This window comes from Amblyomma americanum, chromosome 9 (assembly GCF_052857255.1).
Source record: "Amblyomma americanum isolate KBUSLIRL-KWMA chromosome 9, ASM5285725v1, whole genome shotgun sequence".
In the NCBI taxonomy this organism is placed as follows: domain Eukaryota; kingdom Metazoa; phylum Arthropoda; class Arachnida; order Ixodida; family Ixodidae; genus Amblyomma; species Amblyomma americanum.
This window is the reverse complement of record NC_135505.1, coordinates 148625833-148641539: the sequence shown is the minus strand read 5'-3', so window position 1 is coordinate 148641539 and position 15707 is coordinate 148625833. Positions and strand designations below refer to the sequence as shown.

The 15707-nt window shown below is 49.0% G+C and overlaps 1 protein-coding gene across 1 annotated transcript in view; it reads right to left on the bottom strand.

Moving 5' to 3' along the window:
- LOC144104867 (uncharacterized) overlaps nt 1-15707 on the bottom strand; it is a 37756-nt gene that overhangs the window by 20836 nt on the left and 1213 nt on the right. The window contains exons 2-4 of the mRNA XM_077638087.1: nt 14714-14926; nt 7558-7700; nt 5487-5624 (exon numbers count right to left, since the gene is read on the bottom strand). Coding sequence (XP_077494213.1) covers nt 5487-5624; nt 7558-7700; nt 14714-14913 — 481 coding nt within the window. The 5' untranslated portion in view covers nt 14914-14926. The remainder of the gene's footprint in view (nt 1-5486; nt 5625-7557; nt 7701-14713; nt 14927-15707) is intronic.

The following is a 15707-nucleotide window of genomic DNA, read 5'->3' as shown; positions in this document are numbered from 1 at the left end:
GAGGGCCTAGATTGAAACAAAGCAATAGGGGAAATTGTGTTTAAAATGTCTTTTATGTCGTTATAGTTATTTACAAGACCTCTGCAGTTCCAGTGTATTATGAAAGCCATCTTGATGTTGAGTGCGTGTGTGCAGATAAAATTAGGTTAACTATGATTTGGCCCCGTGACTCGGAGCCTCAAATTTTTTTTGATCGATCCAAAGACCTCCGCCGTGTGTCCGATGTGGAAGGCACGGGGCTGCCCTGGGTCGTGTCCATCACCTCAGCAGAGGCGCTGGACGACCGTGCAGGACGCACGCTGACTTTTGAGTTAGACCTTGACCTGCGGGAAGAGGTCTTGAGGCCCGCTGACCCGGGGGTCTGCCTGCTTTGGGGTTGGCGGAGTAGTATCAGCTACTCCACCAAGGGGTGCGGATGGCCCTGCCATAGGCCCACTGCGTACGGCCTGGACAGGTGCCGAAGCCTGGTGTGATGCACCGCGTTCACGCACCACATTGGCGAAGTTTGTTTTTGCAGTGAAGGAGAATCTGTTTGTTTCGGCGTATCGCTTTCTTGCTTCCTTGAAAGAAATGTTTTCAGTGGTTTTCAGAGTAATTATTTCTTTTTCTTTCTTCCAGGACAGACAAGCCCTGGAATATGCAGCATGGTCTCCCTTGCAATTTGTGCACCGCGGGGCCGCAACACATTCATCTGACTGGTGGTCCTTCAACGAGCATTTCGCGCAAGTTTTGCGGCCACTACAACTCTGTGGCCGAACCTCTGGCAATTGAAACATCTGCGTGGGTTAAGAATATATGGCCTTACATTTATTTTCAGGTACCCGACTTCAATGCTTTCAGGTAGTGTGCTGGTGTTGAAAGTGAGGATCATGTGTTTCGTACCTATTTCCTTGTTATCCTTCCGGATCTTTATCCGCTGAACATGTATGACATCTTGGTCGGCAAGGGCTTCAAGCATTTCTTTTTCAGAGAGGTGAACAAAATCAATTTCTGATATGACGCCTCGGACTGTGTTCAAAGATCGGTGTGACATGATGGAGACAGGAATCTCCCCTATCGATACAATGTTTGCAAGTTTCGAGTGCTGGACGGTGTCACATAGTTCGAGCAGTAAGTCACTACAAGCCATTTTTGATACCTTGTACCCAAAGCCCAAGGTATCTGTCAGGCACTTTGCTACCAGGAATGGGGAAATCAATCTTGCTTGTTGTTCTTCAGCTTTGCTGTGAATAACATGAAATTTTGGGAATGACACTTTTCTTTTTTGAAAAAAATCTTCATCGTTCCACCCTCTTTTTAGAGAGCGATCAGGTTTGGAATAGAGGGGAGCCACAAAAAAAATTTAGTTTTTCAGTCACGGTGCCAGCCACCCACCACGGAGCCCAACAAGGAGACAGAACAGCAACTTGCACGCAAGTCCTGCTCACGCCAGCTGTACACCTCAACTATAACCAAATATGACGAAACCCAGGGTAGTTCGCCACACAAGGTTAACCCTAGCCACCCATGAAGGAAAAAAAACCGGGAAACGAGGAGGAGACAGGAGAGTAGTCAGAAAGAAGATAGGAAAGTAAAAGATGGAGAGGAGGACAGGAAAAGGCAACTGCGGATTTTCCCTGGTGGAGTCAGGCCGGAGGTGCCGTCTACAGGAAACTGGGGCCAAAGTGGTGCGTTGCCTCCGCCGAGGGGCCTTTAAGGTCCAAACGCTCGGCATCGGCTCAACCACCAGGATCCCCTTTTCCCTGGACACGGCGATGCCACGCATGGCTAGGCGTGGGTGCTCGGGTCCGTGGTGATTCACTGTTCACCATCATGCCCTTGTGGGGATGTCCCTGCGGATGCTCGGGAACAGAAAAAATGGGCCTGGGCAGAGCATGTGATGTGAAGGCAAAACAACCAATGGTCAGCTAAGGGTAACAGAGTGAACTTCAAGAGAAGGCAAGCATAGAAGGGGGGGCAGAAAGTCAGATGGGTAGATCGGATTAGGAAGCTTGCAGGGATAAGGTGGCCACTGCTGGAACAGGACACGATTCATTAGAGAGACATGGGAAAGGCCTTTGTAGTGGAGTAGGCATGCTAGTTGAGCTTATGACAAAATGGCAATAAATTCAAGTATCATACATAGGGTACTCGCGTAAGGGACCCACTCACAAAATGAAGCCGCCCCCACTTTTTTCGTCCATAATTTGCTTTTGTTTTTGCCTTTAGGTTTTGCAGCGGGTTCCTTAGCTTTCGCGCCATCTGCAGGACAGACCTTGGCAGCGCACCAAGATGCTGCTCGCCGATTAAATCGCCACTTGTTTGTTTATCTTTTGAGGAGAGCACCTGAGGGGTGGATGCGCCAAAACGTTGTGTGCTCTAAGTTAAGGCTTAATCTTTGGCATTACACACTCGTAACTGCCCTGTGTGTTTTTTTAACTTCCCGTAAAAAACTCGCGCCTGATCTTTAGGGCCGGTGTTCGGCATGTTCATGTTACCTCGCCGCAATTGGCCGGCGCTGTCAGCTACCACAAGATTGTCGGATTGCGTCAAAGTGAACAATGCTAAACATCAGCAGCACGAACACGTCTGACGGCGTGCGTTTGTTGATGACGAACAGAGGTATGATATGAAATTTTGACCCATCTAAAAATATCACTTGAAACTTTTTTTCCCACGTAGTGAACCCACCCGCAAACTGATGTCAAAATTTGTGGAAAAAAAGTAGGTTCATTACACGAGTAAACACAGTATTCCGAATGGTCTGCACACTGGCCAATCATTCCAGCCAGCAAGATATTAGCTAACATGCTGGCCAGGCATCAGCCAATGTTACGTGCAAAAGCACATGGAGTGCCTCACAGATCAGGTGATGTTTTCTGATGTTGCTTACAAATGGACAGATGCATATGCTTCTGACTTGCCTTTTTTTTCCCATCCTCACAGGACTCTTTATAAAGGTACACTCAGTTAAGCTGAATTCTGTAATAAGTGAAACAGGTAGGTGGGCTTTGTTTAGTTTGCAACAGAAGCGCTGCAAAAAGTTTAAGCACAGCTAGCACAAACTGTCAAACTTGTGTTAAGGTAGACACTAGCAGTAACACACATGCGAGCAACAGAATTACGTGACCAGGTGGCACAAAGAGAGAACGAGACTGCCACAAACGAATTGAAGGCAAGAAAGAACAGGTTTTGTGCACTGGGGCATTTTAGCATGAAAAGTACAATGGTTCATTGCAGCTAGAGTTGCACGCGAAATAAGCCGTTTAACGTTTAACTGTTCAAAACAATAAATGGTTTGATTTATATTTAACTGTTTAAAACCACCAACACAAATTCAGGGGCACTACGTCTATTATAAATTTTTAGGAAAATGAAGGAAATATTGTCCTCATGCTCCTGTGTGACAAAATTAATTAGCACATATGTTGTGCCTCTCTCTCCAGTTGTGCTTGTGTCCAGTTTTTGCTCTGCATTCACTGAGACATGTATACCGTATTTACACGATTGTAAGTCGAATTGAATGTAAGTCGACCCCCCCCAAATCACATTTCCGAAAAATAAAAAAAAAACTTCTGAGGTTGTTTAAGCTTAGCCTCGAATAGCTGAACGCGATAGCATTATCCAGCGGTCGCCGTTTATCGCCAGCCGCTATCGGCTGCAACGCGCAGGCGTGCCCGTGGGCACATTCCAAAATAAAAATGTATTAGTCCCTGGACTACTCGTCCACACTTGCGCCACCGTCCTCACTAGTGCTGCCGTCGTGATCGCTGCTGTGGTCCCACAGCACGTCATTCTAACGTTGTCGTCCAGCAAAGTCCCGGACTTCGCAAACAGCCACATCACGACATCGCATGGAACAGCTGAAAATTTTCTTCACTGCAGCTGTCACAGCTGCACAACCCGTTGCGAACATCGAACTTGTGGCCCGGCACGAGGCAGTTCGTTTCTTCGGTGTAAAAAATGGCAGCCATCTTTAATGCAGCCATGAACGAGCACCGGTTGCTTGCCGGATCTGGAGCACAAATGATGACTGACAAAGCACTACATTAAAAACTTGTGAAACGTGGCCGGCAGTAGTCAAATGCGTCAGAGCCAGAGAGAAACTACGCGTGAATGGAGTTGGCTCTTCCATCGGCTACCGACACTCCTACTGACCTTCCTCCATGCCGGCACCGCTGCCGTTCCGAGTGGGGGTGTCGCCTCAACTTGAACAGCGGCCCTTCCATCAACTATCAACGCTCCCTTGAGCGCAGAGCATGCATTTGAAAGTAAACAAAACTCGCGCGCTTGAGCTTCCCGTAGAACGCAATTGCGTTATCGGGTTGCCGCCGCTTATCAGCAAAGCCAGTCAGCAGCTACGTGTGGGGTGCCAGTTTGCTGCTTACTGATAGCCGCCATCGGCCGCCGCCCGCGCGCGCGGGGAGGATATGCCAGTTTTGCGCATTGACACACAGCAGCTGCTCAAGGCCAGTACCAACAGCGATGCCACGGAGCCACGCAGCAAGAATGCAACCATGCTGTAGCATGCCTGATATCTCGTTTGTCTCGCCTTTACATATAGTGCGATGTTTTCGTTTTAATTGCAAGTCAACCCCCCACTTCGGATTTTAAAAATTAAAAAAAGGTCAACTTACAATCGTTTAAATACGGTAATATTTGTTCAGTCTCTGTGCGAGTGTGGCTGTCTTTTGTAGACCTCATCCACTGGTGATGATCACCGTACTATTGACTAAGTACTCAAGCATTTCTTTCCCTGCAAATAAAAGTTGTCACAGGGCTTAGGGCATTCATCCTTTCTTCTGTGCTGTTTGAAAACCCTTTGAAAACAGTGACTCAAAAATAACGCACACCGACACAGAGCAGCTCTTAATCTTGCAGACATCCAAGGCTGATTTAATCGCACCCTTTCTTCATATCTGGGCAGATTTAGCCTGAATTACAACTTTACTAAGAAAACTTTAAAAAAGAAAGCCCTGAGCCAAGGCAGCATTGCCAGGACAAATGACTTCACTGCGCACTTAGTTGCTTGACATCAAGTGCCAGGCATGAATCTTGTAAAGCTCCTGCTTTTTTTATTTGCTTGAAATAACAGAGGAGCAACTCACTCGCAGTCCATTTTGTAATATAGACTAATTTATCAGACTGCTAGAGCATTGTACCCAGGGTTTATGCTGTCTTTGTCTTATTGTGAATGCAGCTCCAAACCAGATAACGCCAAATATTTTTCACGTGCAAGTCTGGGAAGTGTACGCCGTCCATACTGTGACTGGCCAAGAACAACTCAAAGGCACCTTCAATGTCATGAGCACTGTGACAGCCCACTTCAGCGCTCGTTCGAGGCAACCAGAAAAGAACCCAAAACTGGGCAATTTGGCGTGGAATCACTGCTTGTAGCATGAAAACATAATAAAAAAAGAGAAAATATTGTCCATAATTATTGTCACCTTGCTATAATGGGCCCCATAGAGGCTCCTATCCCTCACTCATGAGCGAGCGCTGCTCACCAGAGCCACGAAGGTCAAGCAGCACGAGGTCAGTGATGGAGCATACACAGTACTGTTTGACCGCCGAGAGGACATCACCACTGCGGGCATTCCAGGTGACGATTTGCCCAGACTTGTGGCCAGTCACAATCAAGTCACCTGCAAAATGCCAGAAGTAAAGTTTGGCCACAGCCGCTTCAACGTCTCAATCAGCAAGCTTCCAAAACCTGGTCAAGCTGGTTGTCACGTCACCTGTGTGAACTACTCGTGAATGAATCAATCAAAAGCCGCAAGGCACCAATGATAGCCAGTGCAAGAGATCATAGGCGGCCCCTCTGCCTGCTGAAGCTTTGGGAATAGTCTGTAGAATATTGACGCAAAGATTTGTAATGGTTGTTTATTGATTCCTCAAAGCTGCCGGCACGAGGCTTTATTACTTTGTTTGTGATGCAAGACTTCACGTTCAAGTGATGCAAGATGCAAGTAATGCAGAAAGTTGGGCGAGTTGGTGACTCATTATTAAACTGCCTTAAAGGTATGTAACTTTACTCTGCAGTCGTATAGCCATGCTCAGATGGATGCTAGAGTAATTACTCCAGTAAATGAAGTTTACTCCAGCTTAAGACGATTCTGTTACACATATTTTAAGCCAACCTGAATGTGACGAGTTTCATTCCACATTTGTAAAAAATAGGCTATGGTTTAGCTCTGGTTAAACCTGGTTGAATTGCGAAAGCTCGCTTAGCTGCTTCGGCTTCTCGTCGTTTTCGCAATTGTTCTTCTCGTTGTTCCTCTGTTTCCTGGGCATGTTGCAACCTCTTTCTCTCATTCTTCCTAGCTTGCTTAGCTTTCGCCTTAGAATTTAACTGTTCCAAAGCAGTAGAGCAACTAGAGTCAGATATAGACTCTTCGTCGGTAACTTCCATGGCGAGACTGATCAACTAACGCGTAGCGCACTGCTATATATCCCATTGAAGTCGCCACGGAGCGAGCGCAAGGCAAGGAAGTCGTCATATCAACAGAGAGACCACCTGTTAGGCGTGGCGCCGGCTCGGGGGCCACGGCATACGCGGCGAGCGGTTAGACCTGGCGTAATTGCTTTCGCAATAATAGGGGAGTAATTACTCATTACCTTCCAAGCATGCGCAGACACATGGTTACAAAGGAAAGCTATACAGCTTCCACAGAAACTAAGCAGTTGAAAGAAAGAGCAACTGCCCTGGTGAGGCAGTAGTCACCAGTTCAAGCTCCAGATCAGGTTGAAGCCGAATGGCTGCGCTTGCATGGACGCTAATGAGTAATTACTTCTTTATTACAAGTCTACCTTGGGGGATTCCCCTGTACATTGCACCAACACTGTTGTTGATCAATTCACCCTCACGTCCCTACCTTATGCTACCCGCCCCGGTCAATTAAGTTGGTAGAGTAACTGCCCCAGTGGTCCCAGGTCTGAACCCTGAACCAGGACGAATTTTTCTTCAGCTATGAAGTATCTGTGGAAGCTGTATAACTCTCCTTTGTAGCCGTATGAATGCGCTTGCATGGATGCTAATGAGTAACTACCCCCTTATTACAACTCTACCATTCCATATTTATATTGATTCACTATGTTCATTATTTTGCATGGTGCCACTTTTTCATCCTTAGATTTCTTTCTCACGTGCACTAATATGTACTACTGGGGACTAAGGTTTCCGGGATGCGAGTTCTAAGAAAAACGTTTATTGCAGCTCCACCTCGCTACCCAGTCACCTGATACTGTGAAGAAAGGAAGCAGCATTTAGGCCTTTAATGCCTTCATACAATATCAGGCGACTGGGTAGCAAGGTAGAGCTACATTAAACATTTTTCCTAGAACTCGCATCCCGAAAACTTTTGTCCCCATAAGTACATTATCCAATATGTCAATGCCACTGTTTTGTAATAGTTTTCTGGGCCTCTTCAAGCTACAAAAGCAGCCTCTGATTCTGATGAAATAAATTAATACGGTATTGGACTAGGGTTTAGGAATGCCTCGTTTCTTTCCTCAGCTGCATGCCAGTGAGCTGCACGTCAGTGACTGAGAAAGCAACAAACACTAGATGTTACTCACCAGACGCCTTAAGGCACGTCACCTCGCCTTCGAAACTTGTGCTATACTTGCAGGTGAGGTGAGGAGACTTTGAAACAGCGCTAGCACAGTACCAAGACCTGTAGGTCTTGAACCAGTCCAACTCCAAGTCATCACAGTCATGCCTGCAGAAAAGCAATAATCCAGACACCTGCCTTCATGCAATTCACTGACTTGAGGATCTTCAAATAGGGTTCCGCAGAACCCTTGGGTTCATTCTAATCCTTTTGTAGTGAGAGCTACACTACGCTACCTAGTCGAGCACTTCGCTGTGAGCATGGGAGGCCGATAGTGCGTATGCACGAAACCAGAAGGGAGCAGCAGGTGCGAGGCACATGATGTCAGAGCTCGCCAACCCGACTACGCCCTTCGGCGTAGCGCGTGAATGTGCATGCGCGGCAACCGGAGAAGGGCAGCAGGTGCGCGCCGCATGATGTCAGAGCTCAACCGCGTGTGGGGTCGTGTGGATGGACTGCGTATGTGCAGCTGTGTGTATAAAAAGCTGAGGTGATATGACTCGGTGTATCACAATCGCTTCGTATTATAGGTGAAGAAAAGGAAACTCCTACGGCCGCTATGCGGCGATATCGTCACGAGAATATCAATTCTTCGGACCCAGAAGTCGTCGCCTGGCACTTGGCCATTCTGCAGAGAAAGAATGACCATGAGAAGGTAAACGAGCAGGGGAGACGCCTGAGCAAAGAGAATTTTGTCTTGCCAAGCGAAGACGCTAAGAGGTGGAGTGTAACAAGCGGCACATGGCAGCTCGCATGGTTCCTTCGCAAGAAAACCAAAATGAAGCAATGGCACCATCATCATCAACAACTGAAGAGGATGATGTAAAGGGTCGTCATATCACTGACCATGCTCTAGCAGCAGCAGCAGCCTTACGCAGCAGGAGCAGCACCAGCCGCCGAAGATAATGATGGCATCACGCGCCATTCGGCTGCATGCCATCATATGTTCTAGCTCTTCAGCCAGTAAATCAATCATTTCCTTCATCGTGCCGGCGTCATACTGACTGGCGCGACAAACTGGTGACTCCGGACGTCCGCTCAAACACCCCCCCCCCCCCCGTAGTCAACGCCGATGGCAACGCCTTCGCCATGCCCGGTGACATACCCTTCAATGCAGTCTCTGTGCTGTCCCTTCGCCTTCCCCAGTTCTCGCTGGCTGATCCTCAGCTCTGGCTCGCTCAAGTCAACAGCCAGTTCCCTATTGGCCGCATCGCCACCCAGACGCAGAAGGTTCATCACGTCGCTGCGTCGCTACCACCTGAGATTGCCGCCGAAGTCCGCGACCTCCTTATAACTCCGCCCGCCTCGGCCCCGTTTGACACGGTTTCTGAGCTCATCAAGCGAACAGCCGTCTCGGAACATCGCCTCCTGCAGCAGCTCATCTCCTCTGAAGAACTGGGGGGCCGCAAACCAACACAGTTGCTGTGGCGGTTCCAGCAGCTCCTGGGCGACAAGGCTGCAATCATCACACCATTCAGCCTCTTCGAATACCTCCGCACGCCATTTGGCCTCCGTAACTCTGGCCAGACATTTCAACGCTTCGTGGACACAGTTACAAGGGGTCTACCTTTCTGCATGGCCTACATCGATGACCTCCTCGTATTCAGCCGCGATACAGCGCAGCGCTTGCAACACCTCCGCCAGCTTTTTCAATGTCTCTCTGATTACGCCCTGATCATCAACAGAGCAAAATGTGAATTCGGCAAGTTGGAGCTCGACTTCCTTGGTCATCGTGTCAATTGCTCCGGCATTCGGCCTTTCCAATCAAAAGTCCAGGCCATTCAAGGCTTTCCACAGCCTGCCTCCATCTGCAAGCTCCGTGCATTTCTCGGCCTTATCAGTTTTTATCGTCGTTTCATCCCTCATGCTGCACTCCTCAAACCATTGACAGAGATGCTTCAAGGCAAGAAAACAAACTCCACACAACTGACGTTGTCTTCAGCTGCTCTCGATTCTATCCAGGCTGCCAAACCGTACCTATCTGACCTCACTCTCCTTGCCCATCCGCGCCCTGATGCACCCCTATGCCTCATGGCTAACACCTCCGACTCCGGCGTTGGAGCCGTGCTGCACCAGCTCGTGGATGGTTCTTGGAGCCCTCTATCTTTTTTCTCCCGCAAGCTTTCCGCTGCTGAAAGCCACTACAGTACTTTCGGCCGTGAACTTCTTGCCATGTACATGTCCGTGCGGCAATTCAAACACCTCCTAGAACGTCGGCAGTTCCACATCGTCACCGACCACAAACCACTTATTTTTGCCATCAAATCAGGGAGCGGTAAATTCTCGCCTTGTGAAATTCGTCACCTTTCGTACGTGGCAGAATTCACGACCAACATCAGGCATGTGCAAGGTCTTGATAATGCCTCGGCAGATGCTCTGTCACGTGTTACTGGTTCCCTTGCCTCTGCTGCTCCATCACCGAACCCTGACTTTACAGCCCTCGCAAAAGTGCAGCAACATGAATCGGAAATTATGGATCTTCGCAAGAACCCTCGTTCGCTGGTTCTCTGTGAAATTCTCCTCCCTTCGTGGCCCGTCCCCATCATCTGCAACATTTCGGCCGGCACTCCGCGCCCTTTGGTCCCCTCTGCCTTTCGTCATCTTGTCTTCGACACCCTCCACGGCCTGTACCATCCCGGAATTCTCGCCACGCACCATCTTCTCATAAAACGTTACGTCTGGCCCGGCATCAACGAGGACGTGCGTGCCTGGGCCCGTGCCTGCCTGACTTGCCAGCAGTCTAAAACTCAGCAACACATGACCTCTCCCTTCGGCTTGTTCCCTCCGCCGTCAGCCCGTTTTGACAACATCCACATCGATATCTTGGGTCCTTGGCCACCTTCCGCTGGGCAGTCATATCTTCTTTCTTGCATCGATCGGTTTACTCGCTGGCCCGAAGTGTTCCCTCTGCCTGACGCCACCAGTGACACCATCGCCAGAACCTTCGTCGCCGGCTGGGTCTCCCGGTACAGGGTTCGCTCGACCATCACCACTGACTGTGGCGCCCAGTATGAGTCTAGAACTACGAATTAGAACTACTGCTTACCATCCCATCGCCAACGGCATGATCGAACACTTCCATCGTTTGCTAAAAACATGCCTCAAAGCCCAACTCGACACCACCCACTGGACTGCCTCCCTACCACTGGTTCTGCTCAGCCTCCGTAATACACTGAAACAAGATCTTCGTTGCACTCCTGCAGAGCTTGTCTTCGGCTCACCCCTGCGTCTTCCTGGTGAATTTTTCGAATCTACCAATTCGTCTACAACTCCCAACTCTACCGGTTACGTGCCGCAGCTCCGCTATTTTCACCGTCATCTCAAAGTGCCACATCTCCGACGCCAGTCTCGACCATCTTCACATGTTCCATCCGAAATAGCGACTTGCACGCACGTCTTTGTTCGCAGAGACTCTGCCCGCAAGCTGCTTCAGCGCCCCTACGACAGTCCCTTCCGTGTACTCGAAAGAACATCGAAGTTCTTCGTCGTCGACATTCTTGGGCGCACTGACACCATTTCAATCTACCGCTTGAAGCCAGCCTTCACAAAGGACGTCCCGCCCACTGGACCTTCATGTGTGCTTTCTCTGCCCCAACCGGCCGGCGGCCCTACTCCGCCAACTTTCCCTGCCACTCCTCAGAAGCGGAAAGTATCATTCCGGCTCCCAGCTTCACCGGGCTCTTGCCAGCGGGGGGGGGGGGGGGGGGGGGGGGGGGCCTACTGTAGCAGCAGCAGCGGCCTTACACAGCAGGAGCAGCACCAGCCGCCGAAGATGATAACGCGCTGAAGTGCAGCTGAATTGAGCTCTCTCCTCGTGCCGGCGTCACACACAGTTCGGCTGCACTCCATCATACGTTCTAGCACTTCAGCCAGTAAACCAATCATTTCCTTCATCACACTGGCCTGATAATGATTGGCGCGACAACACGATTAGACCAGGGGAGAACTGCAGCTCTTGCTACGTATATCCTGGCATGGCTGAGCTAAGCCACTGCCAATTTTTTTCAGTTCTCCAACCAACCAAATGCATGCGTGCCTCAACCCTCACTTTCCCTTTACCCACTTCATTGTGGGACTGATCATGCTGCAATCTGCTTACAACAGAGTACTTGACTGTACAGCCAGTCATTATTAATTGAATTTAAGCATTTCCTGGGGGCCGTGCATTTGCACGCTTTTTGATGCATTAAAAATAGGGAAGCATGGGATAGTTTGGCTTTATTTTTTTTAATTGCTGAGGTTCCCCGATGTTGAACAGACTGAGAGGACTGCCTTCAAAAGGTTTGGTTTGTAGGGGTTTAATGCCCAAAGGGGCTCAGGCTATGAAGGACGCCGTAGTGAAGGGCTCCGGAAATTTCGACCGCCTGGGTATGTTTAACGTGCACTGATATCGCATAGTACACGGGCCCCTAGAATTTCGCTTCCATCATCCATCAAAATTTGACCGCCACGGCCGGGATCGAACCCGCATCTTTCAGGTCAGCAGCCCACTTTAAGTCGCCACAGTAGCCCCCCTTCAGAAGGAAAAGCAAACTCTCCTACAGAAACTAGCCTCAGCAAATTCACTGGTACCATTATGATAGGCATTTGGGTTCTTTGTTTTCACCCACAGGCTGTTGTGCAGGGGCACAAGTTAGAATTTCGACGCTGCCAGTGCAAATGTGCTGCATGACTTTGAAAACCACAAAAATTGCAAGATAGCAAAAGTGTGCTCAAAGAAGCCACACACATGCACAAACAGTGAAAAATTCATTTTGTGACACCACAAAATGAACGTGAAGCAAATGACAGTAAGTTGCACCTATCCTTATACCCACGAAACGCACATCATGTAATTTGAAGGACATAGTAAATAGAAATTCTTCATACTCCCACCTTCCCTGCTATCCTTCTCAATGGTAAGGAGCAGGAAAAATTTGGTATCCAATGCAACATTTGGAAGAATTGTTTTAGTGAACTAGCACTAATAATAGCCATTCCCCACATATGGGTGTTGTGTGTTTGCCTGTCTGTCCATTTGTGTGAAGCAGGTTTTGTGGTAGGTTGCTCACCACCCGGTGGGTAGCCAAACACCGGCCCTGAAGATCAGGTTCGAGTTTTAAAGCGAAAGCTTTAATGGCCACGAACTTGCGATTTCGCTGTGGCGGTGCTACGAGGAGGCACAGAGACAGACCTTGAGCCGTTGCTTAGCAACCGCCGCAGCTGGGCGAACGCAGCAGACGCCACGCGCCCGCCGCGCCGCGCCTCCGCCGCCGTTTGGTATGATGTCACACTGCTTCCCTCGTCGTTGCACTCGCCTCCACTCGCTTCGCCAGCTGTGTCGCATGCCTGATAACATGTCGGAGGGAGGATTGAAAAGGAGCGCTCGCGTGCGCCCCAACCACAGTTGAGGCGGCAGTATGGACAGCGACAAGTCTGCTAAGCAGAAGGAGGCCTGGAACCGACATCGGAACGAGATGAAGAGGAAACGAATCTCCCAGGAAACAGAGGAACAGCCCGCCAAACGACTGGCTAAGCGCCGTGAATATGCCGCCACGAGATGGGCACGTTATGAGTCGTCTTTAATGCAACAACAACATAGCTAGACAACCAGACTAACCTGAACTTGCAATCAAGAATAACCAAGGCTAACCAAGCTATGCCTTAGCTTTCGCTACATATATCCTGGCATAGCCAAGCTAAGCCGCTAAAAATTTTTTTACGCGAGGTTAAAAAAACACACAGGACAGTTACGAGTGTGCATAGAAGTTGGGGTGATAATTAGGTGGTAGCCTGGTATCACCTAGTAGGCTGTAGCTCCAACCGACAACTGACGTTGCGCTAATGCACATATCCGCATTTGGTGTAACTACTTAAATTGAATGACATTTTTTTTTCGTCATTCATTACTAAGTCTGCATGAAACCTTCACTACCTGCACACATGCGTTCGTCAGGCAGCAGCCCAAATAATCATGAAAGGCTGCTCAGGAAGAGCAACCTGGGTCGCAACCCAACCCAAGTCCCGTTGATGGCAACACATGCCACAGCACCTGCCTTGTGCCGCTGCGTCACCGCTCACCTGCCCACCGGGTGGCTTACTTGCCAAGGTGTAGCCTGTGGTAACCAGGCAAGAATCTGGGGTGCTAATTAGGTGGTACTGCCCCTAAGTGCACCGAGCTATGTGCAATGAGCAGCAGCAGTCAGGAGGAGAACATGATTCAAATGATGCTTGCACAGTAGCTAAATGGAAGTGGGCTGGTAATTAGGTGGTACCCTGGTACCACCTACTAGGCTGTAGCTCCAACCGACAATTGACGCCATACTAGAGCACATATCCGCATTTGGCCTAATTACTCAAACTGATTGACATTTTTTTTCATCATTCATTACTACATCTGCGTGAAACCTTCACTACCTATGCGCGCACACGCACGCACACGCACACACATTCAAAAGTGAGAAAGACAGGGCAGTGCATTGTTTTGCCTTTCTCACTTGTAAAGCCTTCTCCTGACCATGGTGGGAGATGTGGGATGCTGCATCCAACCGCATATAGAGCCCAGAAAGTTGTTGCAGTTCGTCACCATCATCAGCCTAACTATGTCTACAGTAGGACAAAGGCCTTTCCCATATTCTTCCAATTAACTCTGTCCTGTGCCAGCTGTGGTCACCACGTTATCCCTGTAATCTTTCTAAGATCATCCGCCGACCTGGATCTCGGCTGCCTCCTATGTTTGCTTTCTCATGGAATTCACTGCATTACCCTAAGGGACCATCAGCATATCTTGCCTTCACATTACTTGCTCTGCCCATGCTTATTTGTTCTTCCCGGGTTCAGCTAGGCTACCTTTCATTCTGGTTGGTTCCCTGACCCACTCTGCTCTCTTCCTGCCTCAAGACATTTTACCCCAATCACTTTCCTTTCCACTACTTGCTGCATTAGCCTCAATTCAATTTCCACAATTCTAGTAAGCCTCAAAATTTCTGCCCCAGAGGCAATTGCTGGTAAGATAACAACTACTGTACGAATCATTAGTTCCTACGTTGCCACCCCACATGCAAGTACTGCATACTGTCTTCTCCACACACTCAGTTCCAAGTGGTCAAACACAGGAGCGAATATTAGGGAAGGGGTCTTACTCCAGGCCCCCTTGCAGCTCGGCCAGCACTTCAGGGTCGATTTCTGACAGGCATATCATTCTCCACAGAGCGTTTCCATGCATCAGGATTGCTGTCACCACAATCTGCCACTGCTTGCAGACACGTTTGCACCTGACGAGGCTCGCCCCATCGAGAAATGCAAGGACATGGAGCAGCAGCTCATTTGGCAACCGGTCCATGGTAACCAAAGCACTGAAAAGAGAAAGGCAGTGCTTCACAGGGCACATCCTGCTCCAAGCATGGTGTAAATAGCAAAACCATTTTTTTTTTTGTCTCCATGTGCAGACATATGAGCAGACTCGTTTAGAGCACTCGGGTGGTCTGCTACGGAACAAAGATCTTAGCATACCTGCGAAGTTGAGGGTCCGGTGCCTGTGGTTTTGTCGTACTTTGGGTAAGTGGAAGCGCTTGAGCACAATGCATTTTAATGAAAACCACTCCTTGCTTTTACAATTCGCTTTTTTTACTCTGCAGAGCACCACACAAAGCGCCTATACAGGCAAGAATGCTCACGTTTCGTCTGATATATGTGCGCCGATTTCCATGAGGAAGGAAGGAAGGAAGGCCTCAGACATTGCTGGCACATACCCACTACGGGGGAGTGGCCAAGACACAGGCGGTTAATTGCTGGAGACAGGAAAGTTTTGACGGGAAAAGGAGTGGTAATAGTATGTAGTCTGATAGATTGGAAGACGGAAGAACAAGGGTCCTGTTAACTTGGAGATCGAAGACGGGACAATGGCTTAATGTGCATAATAGTATACAATGCCTGTAATGTTTCAATGTCGTACTGACTGAGAGCGGGAAAAAGAAATTAGAATGGGAGTCGCTGCGTTTCTTGAAGAAAATTTTGCACAGCAGAGCGTACACTCCTGTCGCTTCGTCCAAGCAAAGAAGCGCCAATGGAAAGAACAGCCGCGGAAGACACAGGCAAGCCAGGTTGATGAAATGGAATTTGCAAAAGACGCTTCCT